The sequence below is a fragment of the Amblyraja radiata genome, chromosome 4 (genome assembly GCF_010909765.2).
Source record: "Amblyraja radiata isolate CabotCenter1 chromosome 4, sAmbRad1.1.pri, whole genome shotgun sequence".
NCBI lineage: Eukaryota > Metazoa > Chordata > Chondrichthyes > Rajiformes > Rajidae > Amblyraja > Amblyraja radiata.
In genome coordinates this window covers 44,471,849-44,498,220 of record NC_045959.1, presented here as the reverse complement: position 1 = coordinate 44,498,220, position 26,372 = coordinate 44,471,849, and the positions used below count along the sequence as shown (strand labels likewise).

Genomic DNA, 26,372 nt, shown 5'->3' with positions numbered 1-26,372 from the left:
TTGTGTCTATCTTCAGTGTAAACCAGCATCTGCAGTCCCATGCTACACAGACTATTTATACCTATGCTGTTCTTTCCACACCTAAAATTCAGCCTTACAGTCCCTACCCTTCAAAAACTTACTTCCATATATTGGATATTATCTTCCTTTATTCCAAACCTCAGCAATATTTGTTGCTGAATTGTCCTTTGAATCTTCATCACCCAATAGCCTGCTGTTATGCTATCCTGCAGGCCATACACTGACTTTTAATTCTCCAGAAGCACACACTGACAGTCGTGCCTTCTGCTCTCCAGTATTCCTCTTATTGGAATTTCTTCCATTCCTGCCTGTACCTCTACCTCTTTGTTTAAAGATCCCAGCCGGAAGCGGAGGATAAATCTCCCGCGATGCATTGTGGGAGTTGTAGTTTCGGGCGACCTCGCCAGTCGGGGTGACGCAATGGACCGATGTTTCCAGAATGCACCGTGGCTCGGCGCAGGCGCAAAGCTGTGGGTGGGGGTGAGCAAAGATCGCTCCGTTATAAGATCTTTGGGGGTGAGTGAGTGAGTGAGTGAGGGGCTGCGATGGCGGATCGGCAGCGGCGCCACGCCGGTGAAGAAGGCCGGGAGGCTGGCGAGCGGGATCAGCAGCAGGTCGCCGCGATATGCGACAATACTCGTATCAAACTGGTCCTGTACCACTGGTCGCAGTCTTTCTGCTCGCAGAAAGTGAGTCGGCGAGGAAGGAGCGGGCAGGGTGGGGCCAGAGGGAGGGAGGGAGCGGGCAGGGTGGGGCCAGAGGGAGGGAGGGAGCGGGCAGGGTGGGGCCAGAGGGAGGGAGCGCCCTGCGGGGCCAGAGGGAGGGAGGGAGCGTCCTGCCGGAGCCAGAGGGAGGGAGGGAGCGTCCTGCCGGGGCCAGAGGGAAGGGAGGAAACGCCCTGCCGGGGCCAGAGGGAAGGGAGGAAACGCCCTGCCGGGGCTGCTGGGCTCGGAGGGGAGGGTTGAGATGGATGGTTTTGGGTTGATGCTCATCGCGATTTTACCTGCAGTTTCCACGCCAGATTGGACAAACAACACTGAAACGTGGCCTTTGGGCCAATTTAGTTGGCCCAGCTAAGTTCGTCTTATTTTCCCTCGTATGGCCCATTTCTGTCTATCTATGTACCTGTCCATATCGATATGTCTCTTAAATGTTGTTATTGTACTTGCCTCAACTACCTCCTCATATAGCCAATGCCCTTTGCAGAAAAAGTATCCTCTTAAAAGTAGACATATCGGCCAATAGTCTGTCTCCTGTGATGGAGACGGTGAGCTCCTCTTAAGTTCTTATTGAATCTGTCCCTTCTCACCTTAAATCTATGTTCTCTTGTTCTAATTCCCCTTACCCTGGGAAAAAGATTCTGTGCATTCACTTTGTCTATTTCCCTCATATTTTATACAGCTATAAAATCACCCCTCAACCCCATGTGCACTGATGAATAAAGTCCTATCAAATCCAACCTTTCCCAAAAGGTCAAGCCCCTGAGTCTTGAAACATCCTTGTAAATCTTTGCTAATTAATCTTGCCTGATTATCTTTTCCCTTGTGCACAATCTTGTTGTGTAATGGGTGAATTTCTGTGGAAGGAATTCTAATGAGTCAATTACTGGTTTGATCTCCTTATTTAAAAAAAATATATAGCATCACAGATAGTCCTAAGGAGATTTGCCAGGCTAATTTTTGAAAAGAGAGGATTGTATGATCTAGAGGCCAGGGGCTAAGCAGGTTAAGTCTGTATTCTTTAGAATTTAGTATGCAGGGTGCCCTTATTGCAGCACAAGGGACTAAGGGGATGCAACAGACTAGATGTCAAAATATTTTTGTTAGTGGGAGAATCTTAAATGGGGTACATAGTTTCAAGATAAAGCACCAGTCACCAAAGCTGAAGCATGTAGAGGGTGGTAAATCCCTGGAATTCTGTACCAGAGAGTTGTGGAGGCTAGCACTCTATCTTTGATGGGGCATCTTGGTCGGCATGGACAAATTGGGCAGAAGGGCCGGTTTCCGTGCTGTATGAATATCAGATGAAGTATTTAAAGTGGTGGTAGATACACTTATAAGGCCATAATAAGTAATGTGATAGGAGCAGAATTAGGCCATTTGGCCCATCAAGTCTACTCCCCCATTCAATCATGGCTGATCCATTTCCCTCTCCTAACCCGCCTTCTCCCCATAACCCCTGGCACCCATACTGATCAACAATCTATCTCTCTCTGCCTTAAACATATCCACTGACTTAGCCTCCACTGCTGACTGTGGCAAGGAATCCCACAGATTTACCACCGACCAAAGAAATTCCTCCTCATCTCCTTCCTACTTATCTCCGGTTTGCTTCCAGTTCCTCGTGCTGGCGAGAGCAGGAACAGGGAGATACGGGACCTGAATGTGTGGCTGAGGAACTGGTGCACGGGGCAGGGATTTAGATTCTTAGATCACTGGGATCTGTTTTGGAGTAAGGGGGAACTGTACAAAAGGGACGGATTGCATCGTAACAGGTGGGGGACCAGCATTCTGGCAGGCAGGTTTGCCACTGCTACACGGGTGGTTTTAAACTGAATAAGGGGGGGGGGGTGGGGTGTCAAATGGGATAGTCAAGGATGGTGTTAAAGGGAAAGGGTTTCTTAAATGTGTGAGCGGAGAGACGGGTGGAAAATGAGGGTAGAAGCAATAGGTAGCAAGGTGAAATGTGGCAGGCAGACAAATCCAGGGCAAAAATCAAAAAGGGCCACTTTTCAACATAATTGTATAAGGGGTAAGGGTGTTGTAAAAACAAGCCTGAAGGCGTTGTGTCTCAATGCAAGGAGCATTCGTAATAAGGTGGATGAGTTGAATGTGCAGATAGCTATTAATGACTATGATATAGTTGGGATCACGGAGGCATGGCTCCAGGGTGACCAAGGCTGGGAGCTGAACATCCAGGGATATTCAATACTCAGGGGGATAGACAGGAAGGAAAAGTAGGTGGGGTAGTGTTGCTGGTTAGAGAGGAGATTAACGCATTAGAAAGGACGGACATTAGCTTGGAGGATGTGGAATCGATATGGGTAGAGCTGCGAAACACTAAGGCAGAAAACGCTAGTGGGAGTTGTGTACAGGCCACCTAACAGTAGTAGTGGAGTTGGGGATGGCATCAAACAGGAAATTAGAAATGCGTGCAACAAAGGTAAAACAGTTATAATGGGTGACTTCAATATACATATAGATTGGGTGAATCAAATTGGCAGGGGTGCTGAGGAAGAGGATTTCTTGGAATGTATGCGGGATAGTTTTCTAAACCAACATAGAGGAACCAACGAGAGAGCAGCAGTCTTGTTGTGCGTGGCCCCTTGGGCAAGAGTGACCATAATATGGTTGAGTTCTTCATTAGGATGGAGAGTGACATAATTAATTCAGAAACAAGGGTTCTGAACTTAAAGAAAGGTAACTTTGAGGGTATGAGACGTGAATTGGCCAAGATAGACTGGCAATTGATTCTTCAAGGGTTGACGGTGGATATGTAATGGAAGGCATTTAAAGGCTGCATGGATGAACTACAACAATTGTTCATCCCAGTTTGGCAAAAGAATAAATCAGGGAAGGTAGTGCATCCGTGGATAACAAGGGAAATCAGGGATAGTATCAAAACAAAAGATGAAGCATACAAATTAGCCAGAAAAAGCAGCCTACCAGAGGACTGGGAGAAATACAGCAGAGGACGACAAGGGGCTTAATTAGGAAAGGAAAAATAGATTATGAAAGAAAACTGGCAGGGAACATAAAAACTGACTGCAAAAGTTTTTATAGATATGTGAAGAGAAAAAGATGAGTTAAAACAAATGTAGGTCCCTTGCAGTCCAAAACAGGTGAATTGATCATGGGGCACAAGGATATGGCAGACCAATTGAATAACTACTTTGGTTCTGTCTTCACTAAGGAAGACATAAATAATCTGCCGGAAATAGCAGGGGACCGGGGGTCAAATGAGATGGAGGAGCTGAGTGAAATCCAGGTTAGCCGGGAAGTGGTGTTAGGTAAATTGAATGGATTAAAGGCCGATAAATCCCCAGGGCCAGATAGGCTCCATCCCAGCGTACTTAAGGAAGTAGCCCCAGAAATAGTGGATGCATTAGTGATAATTTTTCAAAATTCTTTAGATTCTGGAGTAGTTCCTGAGGATTGGAGGGTAGCTAATGTACCCCACTTTTTAAAAAGGGAGGGAGAGAGAAAACGGGAAATTACAGACCAGTTAGTCTAACATCGGTAGTGGGGAAACTGAGTCAGTTATTAAAGATGGGATAGCAACACATTTGGAAAGTGGTGAAATCATTGGACAAAGTCAGCATGGATTTACGAAAGGTAAATCATGTCTGACGAATCTTACAGAATTTTTCGAGGATGTAACTAGTAGAGTGGATAAGGGAGAACCAGTGGATGTGTTATATCTGGACTCTCAGAAGGCTTTCGACAAGGTCCCACATAAACAAACTTAAAGCACACGGTATTGGGGGTTCAGTATTGATGTGGATAGAGAACTGGCTGGCAGACAGGAAGCAAAGAGTAGGAGTAAACGGGTCCTTTTCACAATGGCAGGCAGTGACTAGTGGGGTACCGCAAGGCTCAGTGCTGGGACCCCAGCTATTTACAATATATATTAATGATTTGGACGAGGGAATTGAATGCAACATCTCCAAGTTTGCAGATGACACGAAGCTGGGGGGCAGTGTTAGCTGTGAGGAGGATGCTAGGAGGCTGCAAGGTAACTTGGATAGGCTGGGTGAGTGGGCAAATGCATGGCAGATGCAATATAATGTGGATAAATGTGAGGTTATCTCCACTTTGGTGGCAAAAACAGGAAAGTAGACTTATCTGAAAGGTGGCCGATTAGGAAAAGGGGAGATGCAACGAGACCTGGGTGTCAGGGTACACCAGTCATTGAAAGTAGGCATGCAGGTGCAGCAGGCAGTGAAGAAAGCGAATGGTATGTTAGCATTCATAGCAAAAGGATATGAGTATAGGAGCAGGGAGGTTCTACTGCAGTTGTACAGGGTCTTGGTGAGACCACACCTGGAGTATTGCCTACAGTTTTGGTCTCCTAATCTGAGGAAAGACATTCTTGCCATAGAGGGAGTACAGAGAAGGTTCACCAGACTGATTCCTGGGATGTCAGGACTTTCATATGAAGAAAGACTAGATAGACTCGGCTTGTACTCGCTAGAATTTAGAAGATTGAGGGGGGATCTTATAGAAACTTACAAAATTGTTAAGGGGTTGGACAGGCTAGATGCAGGAAGATTGTTCCCGATGTTGGGGAAGTCCAGAACAAGGGGTCACAGTTTAAGGATAAGGGGGAAATATTTTAGGACTGAGATGAGAAAAACATTTTTCACACAGAGTGGTGAATCTGTGGAATTCTCTGCCACAGAAGGTAGTTGAGGCCAGTTCATTGGCTATATTTAAGAGGGAGTTGGATGTGGCCCTTGTGGCTAAAGGGATCAGGGGGTATGGCGAGAAGGCAGGTACAGGATACTGAGTTGGATAATCAGCCATGATCATATTGAATGGCGGTGCAGGCTCGAAGGGCCGAATGGCCTACTCCTGCACCTATTTTCTTTTTTATATGTTTCTATGTTTCTAAAGGAACATCCTTCAATCCTGCGTCTGTGACCTCTGGTCCTAGACTCTCCCACTAGTGGAAACACCCTCTCCACATGCACTCCATCCAGGCCTTTCATTATTCAGTCCGTTTCAATGAGGTCCCCCCTCATTCTTCTAAACTCCAGCAAGTACAGGCCCAGTGAATCTGTGTGAATCCACTTAAAATGTGCCTCCTATTCCCATTTTCTTTTGGACATTGTAAAGATTTTGTATTTCTAGCTATGTATATTGTACAGAGATATTGAAAATCTTTCCAACAATATACTGACTTGGCTGACTGAGATCTAGAGCATTTAAAATCAAAATAAGTGGTAGCTTTGCTGTTTGGCTTATGCAGTTAAATTATTCAACATGATGGAGTTTGGCAAATTAGTCCTAGTCTTACAGTGTGGAAACCAGGCCCTTCGGCCCAACTAGCCTACACCAGCCAACACGTCAAATCTACTTTAGTCCCACCTACCTGCGTTTGGCCCATATCCCTCTAAACCTGTCCTATCCATGCACATATCTAAATGTTTCTTAAACATTGCAATAGTACCTGTCTCAACTGCCTCCTCCGGCAGCTCATTCCATACACTCACCACTCTTTGTGGGGAAAACGTTACACCTCCGGTTCCTATTATATCTATCCCCTCTCACCTTAAACCTCTGTCCTCTGGTTCTTGATTCCCCTACTCTGGGCAAGAGATTCTGTATGACTACCCGACCTATTCCTCTCATGATTTTGTACACCTCTATAAGATCACCCTTCATCCTTCTGGGCGCCAAGGATTAGAGTCCTAGCCTGCTCAACCAACAGCTCAAGTCCTCGAGTCCTGGCAACATCCTTGTCAATCTTCTCTGCACCCATTCCAGCTTGACTAAATCTTTCCTATAACATGGTTCCCAAAACTAAACACAATACTCTAAATGTGGCCTCACCAATGTCTTGTACAACTGCAATTTAACCTCCCAATTTCTATATTCAATGCTCTGACTGATAAAAGCCAATGTGACAAAAGTTTTTTTGACCACCCTGTTTACCTGTGATGTGACTTTCAATGAACCATTTACCTGTACTCTTAGATCCCTCTGGTCTACAACACTCACCAGAGTGTTCACTGTGTAGGTTCTGCCCATGTTAGTGCTCCCAAAATGTAACACCTCACCTAGTCAAATGAAACAAATTGTAAAAACATTTTTTCTTCCCTTGGGGTCAGTAAGCCTTGTTTTTAATTCTCTTCTAACAATACTTTCAGTGACTTCCGTGCAGTTTGAGGTTACCCTTAAAATCTTTGGACACGGGAGAAGACAGAGGAATTATTCCTTTGATTTGTGTGACACTATTACGGTGCCATATTGGGCAGTTTTTGATAGATCAAGCAACTAAATGCAGGAATGTTTTACTGTAGTCGGTAACCTAATGGTTTGACATATCCCTCATTGATCTGCAGAGAATGAAATCTGCTATTCTGTTGTGAACATCTGATATAAAACGCTTGCTTTATCAATTCTTGAGAGTCAAACATTGATCGATAAAGTTTTGTAGAAATAATTGAAATTTAGGGCAACATTTGCAATCCAACAATATCCTGAAGACTTTCAGAACTAGATATAACTGTTGTCAAGTGTTCTGATAAACTAAATTTTGCACATTGTGTGACCTGTCCCAGAACGAGTAAGTAATTTCTTGCTCCAGTTAGTATGTTATCATTGGCAAAGTGTAAGAATGTACTGACAAGTACATAAACTGGACGACCTACTCGTTGCAATAGACCGGTCAGGTGTGTGATGTAATACTTTCCACTTTTCTGGATGAGTGGAGCAATGACAACAAACTGATGCTGGACACCATCCAAGAAAAGTAATACGTTTGATTGACACTCCGTCCACCATCTGAATCATTCACTCGTACTTTTTCTCTTGTGAGTGCACCAGAGCTACAGTGTACACCTTTATAAAATGTGCTTTAGCTTGTCGGTTTTTTTTTAGTAACTGCCCTAAAATGTTTGTGACCTCCATTGACTCAAAGAATATGGCCAACAGGAAGATTTAATCACTGCAATCTACCAAAATTCCTTCCAAATTGCACTTTGTTATGAATAGAGCTAGGATGTTTAGGCACTAAAAAACTCTGAAATAGGCAGGCAAAAAGGCATAATAAAATTACAAAAAACGCATGAAAAAGGCATTTATGACAAAAAAAGGCATAAAAAGGCCTTTTCCACCAACAAAATATGGTTAAAAATAATAATATAAAGGTATAATTCATTTAAAAAAAAAAGGTTATTTATTGGTCACATACACCTAGGTGTAGTGAAATGCTTCTTGCCAATGCAGCACTTAAAGAAAGAATACAGACATAACATTAATAAGAGATTTAAACATAAAGAACATCCCCCCACAATGGCTCCCACCATGAGGGAAGGCACAAAGTCCAGTCCCCAACCCCAGTTCACCCATAGTCGAGCCAATTGAGGCCTCCACAGTTGCCTCTACGGAGGCCCGATGTTCCTGGCCGTTCTCGCCGGGTGATGGTGCTCCGGCGTCGGGAGAATCCTCACAGCGGCTTGGGACACCTGGAACGGCCGCTTCCGTACTGGAGGCCGCGGCTTCCAAAGCCAACAAGGCCGCGCCGGTTGGAGCTCCACTACTGGCGATCTCGTCGCGAGATCCCAGGCTCCCGATGTACAGTTCAGCGCAGCCGGCCGCTCCACAGTCCCGCAGCTCCGCGATGTTGTTCCCGGCGGTCTCAGCTCACCGGAGCTCCAGCGCGGCGACCCGGACAAGGCATCGTCCGCTCCACGATAGCGCTCCAGCGCTGTGCCGCCGCCGAAGCCGTGGTTCTGGGCGGTCCCCGACAGGAAACGCCGCTCCAGGCCCGCTGGTAGGCCGCGAGGATGGGTCGAAACTGCAGCCCGGAGAAAAGCTGCCTCTCCGACCAGGTAGGGACCCTGAAAGGTAGTTTCCCCCTTCACCCCCCCCCCCACCCACCCCCCCACATAAAAAAGTCTGGAACTCCAGAAACAAAAACACTTTAACTAACTAAAAATAACATTAAATGACCAAAGTTTCCGGATTGCACATAATTACTAGCATTTTTTTCAAACTATGCCATCTGTCAGACAGAGTATGCTTCAGTTGTGAAAAACTTCTTTCTACCCAAGCTGAGGTCGCTGGTGCATACTCGAAACAAGCTACCGACTCTATATTCATGTTGATATCTTGTGTATTACAACTACCTTTGTGAACTTTAGCTATGTTTTGGATTTCGTAAAGATCTTTGTTAGTTAAAATCACTCTCACATTTTACGTGTATGCCTTTACCTACATCACCAGGAACTTTACGAATATCGTTAGTTACTTTGTTGAAAACCTGCAAGATATTCACTAATGTTTTGCCACATTTCTCAAGGGAAGTGATAGCTTATGGGAAGTTTGCAAAATTGGAAGCAATAAACACAAGAATGCGGTGGAGGGACTTTTTCTGCATGATTTCACTGATGATCCAGACTGCAGCAGATTATTCTTCAAAACAGTTGACGATTTATTTTATCTTTTCAAAATTTGCAGTATAGTATAGTACAGCAGAGAGCCATGTACTCCACCTAGTCAAAACAGGCTGAGGAGGTAGCGGAATCTCAGGTGCCATTTCCTTGAACAACTGCACACGTGACGGTACTCTGAGCATATTCTTGACATTGGAAACTAGGCGATCGACATTTGGAAACAAGCTACGTATGTGCTTGGCAATTCTATGAAGTCCTTGAGCTAAGCTAATGCAACATTTTGGGGAATAAAACTTTTTAAGTCAACAACAGAAGAATATTCTCGTGTTTTGTACCTTCTCGCCAAAGTACAGCAAGTGAAGATGTAAACAACTGAGCAATAGTTGAGCTGTTTGACTTATCCAATACTTCCGATGTAAACAAATACTCCTTTGATGGTTGACCTGCAGCAATGTTGAAGTTGCTGTCAACATAATTTTTCCGTAAAGATGATTCGCTTGGTATATGTTCCTCTGTCCATTTCTTTAAAAAAACCTCTGAGATATTTGTTTTCCAATTTCCACAGTGAAATTCCAGCATTAATGAATGCTTTGCACAGATCACTGGAAAACTCAGATTTGCGACTGGAGCCAGCAGTAAATGTAGTGAGGAGACAAGCTTGGGTATTTCACTTGGGTAGTCTACACCCCAGCAGTATCAACATTGATTTCTCTAATTTTAGATAGCCTTTGCCTTCTCCCTCCTCCCCCTTCCCAGCTCTCCTTCTAGTCCTAATGTCACCGCCTCTTCCTTTTTTTCCTGCCCCCCGCCCCCCTCCTCCCACATCAGTCTGAAGAAGGGTCTCGACCCGAAACGTCGCCTATTCCTTCTCTCCCTAGATGCTGCCTCACCCGCTGAGTTTCTCCAGCATTTTTTGTCTACCTTCGATTTTTCCAGCATCTGGATTTCTTTCTTAAATAGATCTTGGAGAAAACCGAACCAGCACGAATGAATGAACGACCGATGGTGGCCCCCCCAGTTTTGCCCCGGTGGTGGAAGTTTTCTTGTAAGTTATATTATGTTAACACGTTAATAATAACATTAATATTAACGTGTTAATATGGAAAACGTCATTGTAATAACGGTACAACAAGAGAAAATAACATAACTTTTTTGCAAAAAGTCAAAAAAAGGCTGATTTAGGCACTCGATTGTGAAAAAGGCATCCTGGTGAAATCGTCAAAAAAGGCACATGGCATTTATGGCATAATCCTGGCTCTAGTTATGAAAGATTGATGTGTTATAATTATTATTGAGTCAAGTTCTGGGAATGTTGCCACATGCAACCCTGGGTGTATCTTCACATGGATTGCTGTGTTTTTGTGATCCTCATCCCCAAGGAAAATGGGTGGTGGTAAATGTTGGTCTTGCAAGTGAAATGAATGAAATTTAAGAAAATAAACTGGGCAGGATGATATTCTGCCTTGGAGGAATGAGTGGGGAATGCATTTGAATTGATAGCCGATTTCAACAAGCTTGGTTTTAGTGGTATAATACAATGTCCCTTTTCTTGTGGTTAGAAATGCAATCCATGGACTTCTGGTGATTGAAACATTGCAAATGGAGTTAGGAATGCAAAATACGAGTATTAGAAAAGGCTAGTTAAGGCAAGACAAGGCAGTTGAAGACAAAGTGCTGGAGTAATTCAGTGGGTCAGGCAGCATTTCTGGAAAGAATGGATGGGTGACGCTTCGGGTCGGGTCTCTTCAGACAGGATCAGAAGGGACTCTACCTGAAACTTCACCTATCCATGTTCTCCAGAGATTCTGCCTGAGCTGCTAAGTTACCCCAGTACCTAGTGGGTTTTTTTTTTGGAAACCAGCATCTGCAGATCCTTGTTTCTACAAGAATTCAGTTGAATCAAGATTTGCACAATATTGGGGAAATGTGTAGTGTACTATTGGTCATAAAGCCAAATTACTTGGAGGAAAGAATTTGAGGACATGTAGTATGACATTGGGTTTCTTGATCTTTTTGAATTTTTTTTTGCTAAAGTATGTTTTTAAATAGTAAACTAGTACACTTTAGCACTCAGGCTATGATAAATACAATTAATAAAAGCTGAGATCAAGCACATTTATGGAGCAATGGACAATTCAATGCTTTTGCTAGGTACCATGATCTGTGGTAGTGGTAGTGATGATGGTTATTTACTGTTTTCAGGTTCGTTTGGTTATTGCTGAAAAAGGGCTAAAATGCGAGGAGTATGATGTCAACCTACCATTAAGTGAGCACAACGAACCTTGGTTTATGCGTTTGAACCCAGCAGGAGAGGTACCTGTATTAATACACGGAGACAACATTATCTGTGAATCCACTCAGATCATTGATTACATGGAGAACAAATTTGAAGATGGTAATATTCAAGAAAATACTTGTGGGTGTGTGCCTGTGGGTACATGCATATGTGGACATGTGATTTGGAGGCTTAATTAAATTGAAACTCGAAATTTATTAAGAAAGCATAATTTTATTTCTTGTACTCCTTCCTGAAGATGTATTTTTCATTAATTAATAATTTTGCTCATTTTCCATGAGTTCAAACTGAAAATTTCAGTAGGCTGTACTAATTGGATTTGGAGCCCAACCCAAGTATCTGGCATTAAGTGTATTTTTATTTCCTGCTCGTGTAGCATCAGGTCATTTATGGAATTCTACCAGGTTTTAGAAGGAAATCGTTGTTTATAGAATGACGATCAGCTCAAGTATGCAACGTCTTAAGAAGCTGAGTGTTTGTAGGAACCCTGTGTTTTATGTGAATCAGGGAAAATGAAAATCTAGATACGATGACAACTAAGTTTATAATTGACATCACCAACTACAGTTCAACACTTTTAAAATTAAATATTACATCCTGGTATTAATGCCAGAACATTAAATGTTTTTTGACCTAATTTGATGATTTGATTTGGTCTGATTCCAGAGCTTCCTCGTGAAAGTGTTAGTAATCCTGGTTCACAAGCATAAGTGAAGTACAGCACCCTCTGCTGTAAAAACAAAATCACATTCTCCTCTCATTGTTCCCAAACGGAAGTTTGACATCCATGTTAAATTGAAGGCATTTATTTGCATGCATTTTCATTAGGGACCATATCTCATCTTTCAATGTTGGAAAAAAAAAAAGAGAGTTTAGAAATATCTCATCAAGCTATAAGTACCTATTTCCTTGCCCAGGGGGAGTGCCTATGATGAGAGATTGAGCAGATTAGGCCTATATTCTAGAGAATTTAGCAGAATGAGCGGTGATTTCCCACGGAGTGTGTCGGGGTAATGCAGGAATAATGCTTTCCTGGCTGGTGGGTGTAGGACTTTTTTTACATTTTCAAAATAAGGAGATTATTCATTTAGGACTTACAGTGATTTCTTTATTCAATGTAATGAATGTTGTGAAGTATTCAAAAGGACAGTACCCTCTGAGAACAATATATTTTTGAATATTCATGGAATAATGGAGATGTGATGATTGGTGTAGTTAAAAAGAAATAGCCGTCACCTTATGGAATAGTGGGGCAGGTATCAGGGGCCAATTCTAACACCAACTTTTATTCCTTGTGTCCACAGGTGATAACTAGCAGATATACATTTAAATTAGCTAATGGAAAGAATAAACAAACATTGAAAATTGTTTGAATTGAACATTAAAATCATGAGAGGAATAGATTGGGTAGGTAGACGCACAGAATCTTTTGCCCAGTGCAGGGGAATCGAGAAACGGAGGAGATATATTTAAGGTGAAGAGGGAAAGATTTAATAAGAATCTGAAGGGTACCTTTTTCACACAAAGGGTGGTGGGTGGATGGAACGAGTTACCAAAGGATGTAGTTGAGGCAGGGACTATTGCAACATTTAAGAAACAATTAGTCAGATGCATGGATAGAGCAGGTTTGGAGGGATATGGACCAAACGCAGGCAGGTGGGACTAGTGTAGATAGGACGTAGGTTGGTGTGGGCAAGTTGGGCTGAAGGGCCTGTTTCCATGCCGTATGACTTTATGACCTAGAATTCTGAGAGAATGATAGAAGCAGAAATTATTGCATCAAGAAGATATCAGTGAGCACTTGAGTCATTATTTACAAGACTGGGAAGTGGGAATAAATTGCTCAGTTTTGGTTGATGTGGACTAGATAAGTGGAATGCAGGCTTCTGGTGCCATAAGTGTTTGTGCTTCTACAAAATGGCATTGGATTGGGACATCTGTGTCTTTCTATGCAATTACTTTGTACAGCAAAGTGCATTTAAATATTTTTTTACTGTATTAAGTCATTAAATTATAAAACTATTCGGATCCCTTTTTAAGAAAGAGATGATATTCTTATGACTGGTTTATGTTGATCCAGACAAATTTCTGGCACCTTGATTGCTAACTCTTTCACTTTGAAAAAAGAACATGTGCCTTTCATATACATACTTTTACATGCTCGCAACTTGTATTTTTAAGTTAAGATTTGACTATTTTACATTTCATATTTTCATTTCAAGTTAAGAATTTTTGAATCGTTTGATTTTTTTTGAACAAATGTGCATATTTTTATTTTCCTTTACAGTTATTCCTTTGTTGCATCAAATCATAGATATAATTTCAACAATTGTAGAGTGTGTACACCTAGCAGACTCCAGTTCCTGAGGTAATTTTTAATGCTTGTTCTGTTTTAGCATAATATGTGATTCAGATTCAATGTTATTTAGAATTATATGCATTCTCCATGTCAAATAAATTTATATTTGTAGACACATTAGGATATTAGATCTCAAAATTAAAAAGACGCAATGAACTAATTAGCAGAGAGTGAAATTCCAGGTGCATTTATTGTCTTCAATTCTTTTTAATTCAGAAAAAATCAAAAACCTAAGTTATGCTCTTGTTGAATGTTCTGTGTTTAAGTGTTATGTAATTCTTGCCAGCAATCTCTTTCGTAGAGAAAGGCCAAGCCTTTTGAAAGAAGTTAACTGTAAATTTATTCCACTTTCCATATCTCATTGCTTTCTTTAATAAGAGTGGATCGACTTTGTATGTTTGTACCTTCAGCAAACATCCCCAAATTGATGCCAGAAGAAGGAAGTTTGTACTTTCCAAGAGTACAACATTACAGAGAATTATTAGATTCTCTCCCAATGGATGCCTACACGCATGGCTGTATTCTTCACCCAGAGTTAACTCTGGATTCCATGATTCCTGCATATGCAACCACTCGAATTCGCAGTAAGTAGAATTTACCAACATAGTTGCTTACCAGATTTTCTTTTAAACCTAAATGGAGGACAGTTTACATATTTAAGTTTGACAATGTTTGTAGTTGAAATCCAGATGTTGATCACCATTTGCATTAGTTCACGTGTTTAAAATCCAAACAGAACTATATAATTTATTGCATTGCCCTAATCTAAAATAACTTGAAGGTAAAGATATTTTAAACAAGGAGTGATAATTATTTTTGTATCACAGAAGCTTGCTTAGGAAAGTTGTACATTTTAACATGTGGCTGCACTTTTGATGTAAATTGGAGCTAAGCATTTTAATAGTTTAATGGTCCTTTATTGTCATGTGCAGCGAGGTACAGTGAAATTTGATTTACCATACAGTCATACCAAAAAAACAACAAGATACAAAACTGCATGAAGATTAAACATGAACAGCCACCAGTGGCGTGTGAGAATCCCTAGGGCACATAGCATAAGCAGAGACCCTCAGTCATCAGTTTAATGTCTGGGCCACACACACGTTCCTTCACCGTGATGTGACCAGAGTTGTACCGACCGCTGTCACACTCTCTGCAGTCTCTGTCCACCCGAACAGTCAGAAAGCCGTCCACACTCGTACCAGACTCCAGGATGTTCTCATGGCACGATGTCCCTGCAAACACCGATATCACTGCACTCACGGCAATCCCTCCGAGTCTCCGTCGAAGAAAGATAAAAAAAAGTTTCCCCCAAACCCCCATCCCCCACATTATACAAAAACTAAAGATACACTAAAACATACAAATAAAACAGACTAAAAACAACAAGAGAAGAAAGGGACGAGACAGGCTGTTGTTGAGGCTGCCACTTATGCGCCACCCTACAACATTAGATCAAGTAATTTTATGCACTTAATATTAGTTGCAAACAATGTTGTTGCATTGGTTGAGGAGAAAAGCAAACTAAAGTCTGAAGAATGGTCTCGACTCCAAACGTCACCTGTTCCTTCGCTTCATAGATGCTGCTTCACCCGCTGAGTTTCTCCAGCATTTTTGTCAACCTAAAGTAGACCCAGATGGAGTACTCTGATTACTCAGATTTAGTCGTATGTTATCCTGCTCATTGTGTATAATCTCTTTGGATGTCACTTGTGATAAATAGTCAGTTTGGTACCTATATTATTTTCAAAATAAAACCATGTAAAATATATTACTTAAACAGCTAGTGTCCACCATAGATCGCCAGTAGAGGGCAGCATGGTGAAACTGAAGTCTGAATTCAATGTTACAGCTAAAGTTTATTTTGAATGTACTAGATAGTTTATTATTCATACCTACATTTCCATGTTTGTATACAATTTTAATAGTTGACTATTTATTTGCTTTGGCATTTTATTTATTATTGTCATGTGCATTGATATACATTGAAAAACTTTGTTTGCAGAAAAAAAATCTCAGAGTGCAGAATAGTGTTGCAGTGTTATACGTTACAGTTACAGAAAAAGTGCAGATTTAAAAAAATGCAAGGATTACAATGAGGTTGGTTGTAAGATAGGTACTATACCCTTAGCTTATGAGAGGACTTTAAAGTAGTCTGGTAAGAAAGAGACTGTTCCTGTATCTGATGGTACGTAGTTTCAAACTTTTGCATCTTCTGCCTGACTGGAAAGGAGGGAATAACTGGGGTTTAGATGATCCTTGATTATGTTAACTGCTTTCATGAGGCAGTGTGAACTGTAGATAGAATCGATAGGGGGAGGCTAGATTGTAGGTGGGTCTCGGCTACATTCACGATTATCTGCAATTTCTTATGGTCTTGGGCAGGGTTTGAAGATGGCTCCGGACCCAAAAAGTCACCTATCCATGTTCTCCAGGGATGCTGCATGTTTTATAAGATCACTTAGAACACTTGTTGCTTCAACTATTTGCACCTGAATAGAGCTGATATGATTGTTACATCGTTGGTTTCAATTGCGAATGTCATTTGATGTTCGCTCTCTAAACTCCCTGCTATCATATTCCTATTGCCGCTTTAGGCCATTGACTGCCTAAACTCGCATCCATGTCCTTTGTTGTGTCATGATTCAATCATCTCATGGCTGTTTTTCTTTCTCCACTTTCCACATGCTTCAGCTAATTCAAAGCTCTACTTCACATTTCCTGGTTTATTCCAAGTCTATTAATCCATCGCTTTCAGTTATTGATTACATTGGCTCATGGTCCTACAATGCCTACAGTTTAAAATTATCATCCTTGCTTTCATGTAGCTCCCTGTCTTTGTTCTTTTTTTTTTAATATCTTCCGACTACATCCCTGAGATCTCTGTGTCCTTCACCTATGAGCAATTGTATGTGCGTGATTTCTATATCTCATGATTGTTGGCCATGGTTTCAATTGTTAGACCCATGTAGCATTCCCCCTCTAAATCTCTCTAGCTCTGTTCCTTTATAAAAAATGTGTAGTTTGTGCTTGGTGTTCCACTTTATGACAGTTCTCCAGCTTAATTCGTATGTTTACGATGCTATAAAAATACAAGTTGTTATCCATGCCTTGTAGGTGAAGTCTTATTACTAATCTATTATATGCCATCTCATTTGGAAGAGAACATGGAGCACATTGTAGAAATTTTCACTTTACCAATGGGATTTTTAAATAAAAAAGAGAATGTTGAAAATACTCTAGTCTGGTGGCATCTCGGGGAATAACAATATTTTAGGGTGCTAAACGAGTAGTGGTGTCGAGCAAAGTGAAGATTTGTGAGATGGGGTAAAATAAACCAGATTAGATGACAAATTGGTCGATAGCAGACAAAAGGATGATGATGATAATAGAACATGTTGGGAAGCAAAATGTGGGTGTGAATTGTTTCAGGTGATGATTCTGCTATTCTATTGGCTGACGCAGGCTTTCAATACAATGAGTTGAGAGTGGGGTAGGGTGTATGACTTGGCACAGAGTCTGTTGTGCAGCATCGAAAGTGTTTACTAAGAGCAGAAGAAACAAATTGCAGAAGCATGGTGATATTTCCTGAAAATATACAACAAATGAAAGATTATTAGATAACATTTAAGTAACTTGCAGTTGTATTATTCCTAAGCTTGACTGACAGGGGAGCTACTTGGTCATCTCCACACTGCTTGTCTTGTCACTACCCTCAGCCTATCTGAAAATGTTTCAGTTCTGAAAATGTAATTTGGTTAAGTGAAAGGTCAGGTGAAGATACTCAAGCTTATAGAAACATAGAAAATAGGTGCAGGAGTAGGCCATTCAGCCCTTCGAGCCTGCACCGCCATTCAATATGATCATGGCTGATCATCCAACTCTGTATCCTGTACCTGCCTTCTCTGCATACCCCCTGATCCCTTTAACCACAAGGGCCACATCTAACTCCCTCTTAAATATAGCCAATGAACTGGCCTCAACTACCTTCTGTGGCAGAGAATTCCGGAGATTCACCACAGAGAGTGTGAAAAATGTTTTCCTCGTCTCGGTCCTAAAAGATTTCCCCCTTATCCTTAAACTGTGACCCCTTGTTCTGGACTTCCCCAACATCGGGAACAATCTTCCTGCATCTAGCCTGTCCAACCCCTTAACAATTTTGTAAGTTTCTATAAGATCCCCCCTCAATCTTCTAAATTCTAGCGAGTACAAGCCGAGTCTATCCAGTCTTTCTTCATATGAAAGTCCTGACATCCCAGGAATCAGTCTGCTGAACATTCTCTGTACTCCCTCTATGGCAAGAATGTCTTTCCTCAGATTAGGAGACCAAAACTGTACGCAATACTCCAGGTGTGGTCTCACCAAGACCTTGTACAACTGTTCAGCCATTGTGTGAGTGGAATGGAGATTACCTATCCATCTTTATGAAATCTAAAGGACAGTGTTGTTTGTTTACAGGCCAAATTGCAAACACAGAATCTGAATTAAAGAAGCTTGCTCAGGAACACCCAGAACTGAGTGAAGCATATTTAACAAAACAAAAACAAATCAAGGTAAAAGTTTTTATAACGCAGTTAATGAATCTTGGACATTTTTTAATTATGCACATTGCCTTAAATATTTTTTTAATTGTCTGTTTATGATAAAACTAGTTATATCCCAAATAGTCTTGGCTTCAGCTTCACTTTAAAATATATGAACAATGGAAAACAATTACCAAAATATGTAAATGTTGAATTGTGGACCTGAGTAAAACCATGAACTAATCCAGGTTTGGGTGATTCATCTCGCCTTGCTACAGTTTACCAAATTACATTGCATATTCTTGCTTGTTATTCTGTAGTGTGGAAATCAGCTTTTCAAAATCACTTTACTCTATTTTTCCTATGAAATATTTGTGTGATAATGCTAATGTTTTGTAATTTAGAGTTATTTGGGACCTCATTTTTTTTGGTATCAAACTCCTTGGTTTTGTTAAACATCTATTGCCTGAGTGTTCAGAAAATGGTGTAGGTCAATGACAATGACTTCTGCTCTTAATTCAAATATTCTTAATATATTTAATCTGTTCTGTCAGTTATTTAATATTTGGTGTGCATTCACCTGCTAGCATCCTTTCTCTGGGAAATAGGAAAGGTCAAATTGCAGAAGGCTGAGGAGCAGATACCATGCTCACTGAAAATGCCACATTATTTGCTGCTGCATCATAAGCAATACTGCTGATTTTCATTTAATTTGATTTCTTTGCCAGAATCTATTCTCTATATGATGTTAAAAAGAGAGTAATTTTTTTCTCCTATATGTAATTTAAATTGACTCTGTTTTAATACATTTTTATTTCATCAGTCTAAAATACGGGATCATGATAATCTAAACTACCTGAAAAAAATATTATGTGAGTTGGAAAATGTTCTGGACCAGGTGGAGACAGAATTGCAGAGAAGGGTCGAGGAGACGCCAGGTCAGTTTAAAATAAATTACTTTTACACTTGCACACTGTTCTGCTTTCCTTTCCTCATTGCCAGAAGACAAACTCGCAAATAATCAAATTGTTATATCCCTCAAAGCCAAATGCAGGGAATTGGGTGTATTTTTCTATTTCTCTTAAATTAAGGCATATTTTCTTTAGGTTTTTCCACTTGGTGGAAAGCATTTATTTAACATTGCGGGGGAAATCAAAATTGTATTGTAGGTATCTGACTATGTAAAGATTCAAGCCTCATTTAATGGTATATGCAATTAAAATCTTTATCGTCAGCTGAGATTTTGACTTCCATATCTTCAATTTGTGGAGCTTTTGTTCTAGCATCTCATTAGATCATTCATTGGCTTGCTGAACCTGCTTAATGTTGTCCAGTGGTGCTGTATACATTGACTTTTTTTGTGGCCTTTAAGTCTAAGATTTAATTAAGGTTTCTGTTCAATGAGATTGAATTGTGAAAGTTATTTTCGGTGCTTTTTTAATAAAAAAACCTTACAGCTTCATATTTTTTAGAAATAAATTGTCATTTTGTATTGGATATTTAAAAATTTCCTTTCATTTCACTGGGGTCTGGTAATACAGAACCTTTCTTGAGACCTTTATGGGCTGTACAGTGGGCCAATTAGTAGAGTGACTGTCTCAGTACAGCGACCCTGATTCAATCCTAATCTTAAGGGGCTGTCCCACTTGGGCGACCTAATCCACGAGTTCTGGCGAGTTTGCCCTCGACTCATACTCGCAGCATAGTTGGCACGAGGTCGTAGGAGGTCTTTGTAACTCTCCTTCATGCTTGAGAGTGGTCCCCGCGTACCCGAGGCCTCTGCTAGGTCATGGCGTATTTTTCAATGTGTTGAAAAATGCCCGCGAGTAAAAAAAGGTCGCATGGAAAAAATCAATACTTTTTTTACTCGTAGGTTTAGTCGTAGTAGGTCTAGATAGGTGAGCATGTTAGTCGTAGGTAATCGAGGATAGTCGAAGGTAATCGATGGTAGTCATAGATAGCCTTCATCATAGTCGAAGGAGGTCGTCTTAATTCTCCAGTATTCGGTGTCCAATTTTCCTGAAGTTAGTCGTAGCTATTCGAAGCTGGTCTTTAACATAGTCGAAGGAGGTCATCTTCAACATAGAATCAGATTTTATTCGCCAAGTATGTTTTGCAACATACGAGGAATTTCACTGGCCAGGTCAGTCATACAATTAAAAGCAACAGATTCAAAAACATATTTAACATGAACATCCACCACAGTGACTCCTACACATTCCTCATTGTGATGGAAGGCGAAATAAAGTTCAAGTCTCTTCCTTTGTTCTTCCTTGGTCGGGGGCCTTGAGTCCCCCGTTGACGAGACGGTCTTAACTCCCGTAGCCGGTGGTGTTCGGGCCCTCCGCGTCGAGGCGTTCAGCTCCTGCATCAGGGGGTTGCCAGCTCCCCTGCGCTGGGCGATCGAACCTCGCGTTGGGGTTGGACGAACCTTCTGCGGCGTTGAAGCTCCCGACTAGCCTCTCCCGAGACTTTGAGCCCTTGTGTGTAAGTTCACGGTGGGAGTGATCCCAGGCAAGGGATCCGCTCCGATGGTAAGTCCACGGCCCGCAGAGGGGCTCACGACAGTCCGAGGAGGCCTCCAGCTCCAGCGTTGGAAGGCCGCAGAGCCCGGAGAATGTGATCCGAAAAATGATCACATCTCCGGGAAGGTAAGAGCTTGAAAAAAAGTTTCCCCCGATCCCCTCCCCCCGCCCCCCACATTAAACAAACTGAAGAACATAAAAACAAACTTTAAACGGACGCTAAAAATAACAAAAAGTTGAAAAACCAAACAGACTGCCGGCTGGGCTGGCCATCTCCCCGGCGCCCCTGGTGGTCAACACAAGGTGATAGTCGAAGGAGGTCTTCAACATGTCATTTTTTTCAAACTCTTCTAAACTCGCCAATTAGGTCGCCCAAGTGGGACAGCCCTTTTAGGTGCTGTCTATGTGTTGAATTAGCACATTTTCCCTGTGTTCTTCGAGGTACTCCTGCTTCATCCCACATTCCAAAGATGTATATATTGCTAGGTTAATTGGCCACTAAATAGCCCTGAGTGTGTATATGAGTGGTACAATCTGGGACGAGTTGACAAGAAAATAATCTGCCGGAAATAGCAGGGGACCGGGGTTCAAATGAGATGGAGGAATTGAGTGAAATCCAGGTTAGTCGGGAAGTGGTGTTAAGTAAATTGAATGGATTAAAGGACGATAGATCCCCAGGGCCAGATAGGCTGCACCCCAGAATGCTTAAGAAAGTAGCCCCAGAAATAGTGGATGCATTAGTGATAATTTTTCAAAACTCTTTAGATTCTGGAGTAGTTCCTGAGGATTGGAGGTTAGCTAATGTAACCCCACTTTTTAAAAAGGGAGGGGGAGAGAAACCGTGGAATTACAGACCAGTTAGTCTAACATCAGTAGTGGGGGAAATGCTAGAGTCAGCTATTAAAGAAGGGATAGCAACACATTTGGAAAGTGGTGAAATCATTGGACAAAGTCAGCATGGATTTATGAAAGGTAAATTTTGTCTGACGAATCTTATAGAATTTTTCGAGAATGTAACTAGTGGAGTGGATAAGGGAGAACCAGTGGATGTGTTGTATCTGGACTTTCAGAAGGCTTTCGACAAGGTCCCACATAAGAGATTAGTATGCAAACTTAAAGCACACGGTATTGGGGGTTCAGTATTGATGTGGATAGAGAACTGGCTGGCAGACAGGAAGCAAAGAGTAGGAGTAAACGGGTCCTTTTCAGAATGGCAGGCCAAGTGGGGTACCGCAAGGCTCAGTGCTGGGACCCCAGCTATTTACAATATATATTAATGATCTGGATGAGGGAATTGAATGCAACATCTCCAAGTTTGCGGATGATACGAAGCTGGGGGGCAGTGTTAGCTGTGGGGAGGATGCTAGGAGGCTGCAAGGTGACTTGGATAGGTTGGGTGAGTGGGCAAATGCATGGCAGATGCAGTATAATGTGGATAAATGTGAGGTTATCCACTTTGGTGGCAAGAACAGGAAAGTAGACTATTATCTGAATGGTGGCCGATTAGGAAAAGGGGAGATGCAATGAGACCTGGGTCTCATGGTACACCAGTCATTGAAAGTAGGCATGCAGGTGCAGCAGGCAGTGAAGAAAGCGAATGGTATGTTAGCATTCATAGCAAAAGGATTTGAGTAGAGGAGCAGGGAGGTTCTACTGCAGTTGTACAGGGCCTTGGTGAGACCACACCTTGAGTATTGCGTACAGTTTTGGTCTCCTATTCTGAGGAAAGACATTCTTGCCATAGAGGGAGTACAGAGAAGGTCCACCAGACTGATTCCTGGGATGGTAGGACTTTCATATGAAGAAAGACTGGATAGACTCGGCTTGTACTCGCTAGAATTTAGAAGATTGAGGGGGGATCTTATAGAAACTTACAAAATTCTTAAGGGGTTGGACAGGCTAGATGCAAGAAGATTGTTCCCGGTGTTGGGGAAGTCCAGAACAAGGGGTCACAGTTTAATGATAAGGGGGAAGTCTTTTAGGACAGAGATGAGAATTTTTTTTTTCACACAGAGTGGTGAATCTGTGGAATTCTCTCCCACAGAAAGTTGTTGAGGCCAGTTCATTGGCTATATTTAAGAGGGAGTTAGATGTGGCCCTTGTGGCTAGAGGGATCAGGGGGTATGGAGAGAAGGCAGGTACAGGATACTGAGTTGGATGATCAGCCATGATCATATTGAATGACGGTGCAGGCTCGAAGGGCCGAATGGCCTACTCCTGCACCTATTTTCTATGTTTCTATGTAAGAATGTAGGAAAATAATTTTAAAAAAAGGATTAGAGTAAATGGGTGATGGATGAATGCTAATCTGGTGGACTGAAGGGCCTGCCTCCCTTTTGTATTTTTTCTGTGACTCAGATTGAATATCTGTAGGAACCTGAACAATGAGGAACATAAGTCTCTCATTCTTGTACACTGTCCACATCTAGATATGTTCAACAGATGTTAGTAGGTGGCAAGCAAGCATATAAACACATTTCCATTCCAGCATGGATAACCAAAGCCAATAACATTTATTTTGTATCTCAGATCTTGTATGTTGATGTGAGGAACTTTACATTTTCATGGGGTTGTGGCATGGCCATATTTGCCTATTTTAAGCGACTTTGACCTGATTGACTTGAAAGGCGAATTCAGCCCATCAAATTTTTATTGCAAATTACTTAAAATTATACTCTCTAATTACCTTTTGTGGGATGTGACTCAGTCCCTTTTAAATTATGAGTCCAGCCTCTATTATTAGTGAGACCATAATCTCTGCTATTACAAGGGCAAGGGGGTTTAGTTATTAAAATGGAGGTTTTGAAAGGGTATAGAGAGCAACTGTTCACAATGACAAACTGATCACAAATGAAGATGATTGGAAAATGAAATAAAAATGACAAAAAAATCACATGGTGTAGTTTGGGTCTGGAATGCAATATTGAGCAGCAGGAGAGCAGATTTGACCATGGTGTTCAAAGAGAACTGGATATATGAAAGAAAAATAATTTAGTGTTGCACAGGTGACCCATGCATTTTAAGAAGTGTGGTCACATTCCTGGAAAACTATGGGGTTTTCCATAATATGTAGATGTATCATCTGCGCATGCATCAAAAAATGAGTTGAAAACAAAATGTTATTTATTTATTTTCGTTCACAAAGTGGATTATATTTTCCATCTCAAATTTTTGGTTCGCGGTTTGTGACTGAGAATGGTGAATTTCCATTACACAAATGGCTGTAATGCAGGGGTTGCTTGTACAAGGAGGGTGGTGCAGTGTGGCTAACTGAATTGCTTTTGTGTTGAAATGTTGTGGCTTGTGCAAACCAAATGACTATCTTCAATGCTGTAACTATTCTGTGGGTTGGAAGTTTAAATGTATTAAATATTAGTTTTTGTGGGGAGTTTGAGAAACAAGGGATAGACCTGCATGTTATCCTGGAACTTGCGATTACGTTACCGAGTGAAAGTTTGTTTATTTTGCTCCATGCTCCATTGAGGACGGGGAGAAAAAAATAACATTAGTACTTGCGTCCAACCAGATGTTAGTCGATATTTTTAACAAATCAACATTGGCATTTGGTAAATGATTTGCACTATATTTCCCAGCTGATGTAGGAAGTCTGGAATCTTTGCTTTATTGCTGCATTTTTATTGGCAGGAACATATGCACTAGTTAAGTAATAAAATAACTTGTCTTGTAATTATAGAAAAGTCTTGAGTATAAAACGTGCTATATATTTAACTGGAATTGTTGATGTGATTTATTTCTCTTGCGCAGAAGAAGGACATCAGCCATGGCTCTGCAGTGAGTCTTTTACACTTGCAGATGTATCACTCAGTGTAACATTACATCGCCTGAAATTCCTTGGACTTGCCAGAAAATATTGGGGAAATGGAAAACGACCAAATTTAGAATCGTACTATGAACGTGTGTTGCAACAAAGGACTTTTCGAAAGGTCTTGGGAAATGTGAACAACATTTTAATATCAGCAGTACTGCCTACTGCATTTCGAGTTGCTAAAAAACGTGCTCCTTCTTTTCTGGGAGCTAGTTTTATAGTAAGTCTGTTGGGAGGAATAGGTTATTTAGCTTTCTTGTTCCTAAAAAAGAGATTATCATAGGTTTTCTCAGTATGCATTTAATGTCATTTACTGAGCTGTGATACAGCAATCATGATTCTTAGCAAATTGAGATATAAAAAAAAGAACATTGAAGTTACATGTTTTATGTAATGTATTTACTGTCATTTAGTTTAATTACTTTTAAAGAGTACGTTTGTGAAATGTGGAATCTGCACAATGTAATGCAATTATAAACTTTCAAGAATTCAAACATTTTTGCACCAGATTATTTGGGGAATAGATTAATCTGTTGCAATGTCAAATGAATTATTACACATTATTGGATAAATCAGAAGTCTGGAATTGAATCCCTTGGATTCAAAGGTTAATTAAAAGTCTGTAGTTGCTTGATTGTAATTGTTATTTGCACATCAATCGTTTAATCAAGCCACTGTACTGGGCCAGAGTATGTAGGTTTAATGTCTATTATGCACAATATGATTAGCAGTGGAAACAATGTATTTTTCTTTAGTCTGTCTTTTACCATTTTAGGTGTACCATTTTAATTTCAGATATTCCTGTCTTAAATAAAGATTAAAAAAAAAACGATGTTTAAAATTATTTTAAATGTTCAGTATACATTTGACATTTTTGTTTTGGTAATAGCCTACAATAGCTATTTCTTAGAATATGAGAAAATCAAAAGATTTGAGGGCATTTACACAATTTAAAATTTCCTGTAAACAAAAGTGGGATAGTTCACCCATTCACCAGGATGTAACACTAAAGGGAATGTTAGTATAATAGATTTTCAGCTCCCTAAGTCAACTCTGTTCTTCCCTTTTATTACAGAGAGACAAAAACTTTCAGATATCAATTTTCCCATGTTTGAACAAAATTGATATCTTCTAATTGAAGAAATGTTTCCTTTTATCATGAAAGGTTGGCTCTACTTAGAAACAAGGAACCGCAGATAAGGGTTTACAAAAAAAGACACACAAAGCTAGAATAACTCAACAATCAGACAGCACCTCTGGAGATCATGAACAGGTGACTTTTCAGAATGAAGAAGGGTCCCAACTGAAACGTCAACTCTCCATGTTCTACAGAAAAGGAGACTGGCGCACTCTTACTTTGCTATCCTATTTTTAGATATCTCATCTGGGGAAACATAATTCCTGTAAACTATTTTGTGAAAACCTGTTAGAATTTAGTATGTTTAATTAAGATCATGTCTCATCTTTCTAGAGAACAGGTTAAAACCTGGCTAATCTCTCCCTTGACAACAAATGTCCTGGCTCAGGAATCAATTGCTACTTTGTTAATCCCGTGTACATCAAAGTCCTGAGTATTCCATATCATTGGATTTTTACTGTACATTCTCAGGGAAGGGAAACCAAATACATTGAAAATGTGCATTGTCTAACTCCATTTAAATAACTTCAGTGGACACATACAATTGCAGCTCCTTAGCAATT

General features: G+C 40.9%; 1 protein-coding gene across 5 annotated transcripts; it reads left to right on the top strand.

The window, feature by feature from the left end:
• The first annotated feature begins 477 nt into the window (after positions 1-477).
• Positions 478-25,499, top strand: gdap1 (ganglioside induced differentiation associated protein 1). 5 transcript variants are annotated; one of them, XM_033019280.1, is made up of 6 exons: positions 478-495; positions 11,345-11,537; positions 14,208-14,381; positions 18,256-18,350; positions 19,144-19,258; positions 24,611-25,499. In XM_033019280.1, exons 2-6 carry the CDS (start codon positions 11,432-11,434, stop codon positions 24,952-24,954), a joined length of 834 nt encoding a protein of 277 aa, XP_032875171.1. In that variant the 5' UTR covers positions 478-495; positions 11,345-11,431; the 3' UTR covers positions 24,955-25,499. The 5 variants fall into 5 exon arrangements, with proteins under 5 accessions (XP_032875171.1, XP_032875169.1, XP_032875170.1 ...); XM_033019278.1 differs by lacking the exon at positions 478-495 and adding an exon at positions 502-710; XM_033019279.1 differs by lacking the exon at positions 478-495 and adding an exon at positions 10,152-10,187.
• Positions 25,500-26,372: the final 873 nt, after the last annotated feature.

Coding starts and splice junctions, on each gene's coding strand:
- gdap1 (XM_033019278.1), top strand. CDS start 567: ATGGCGGATCGGCAGCGGCGCCACGCCGGTGAAGAAGGCCGGGAGGCT. Junction 14,382..18,255: donor TGCAACCACTCGAATTCGCA/GTAAGTAGAATT, acceptor GTTTGTTTACAG/GCCAAATTGCAAACACAGAA. Junction 18,351..19,143: donor CAAAACAAAAACAAATCAAG/GTAAAAGTTTTT, acceptor TTATTTCATCAG/TCTAAAATACGGGATCATGA.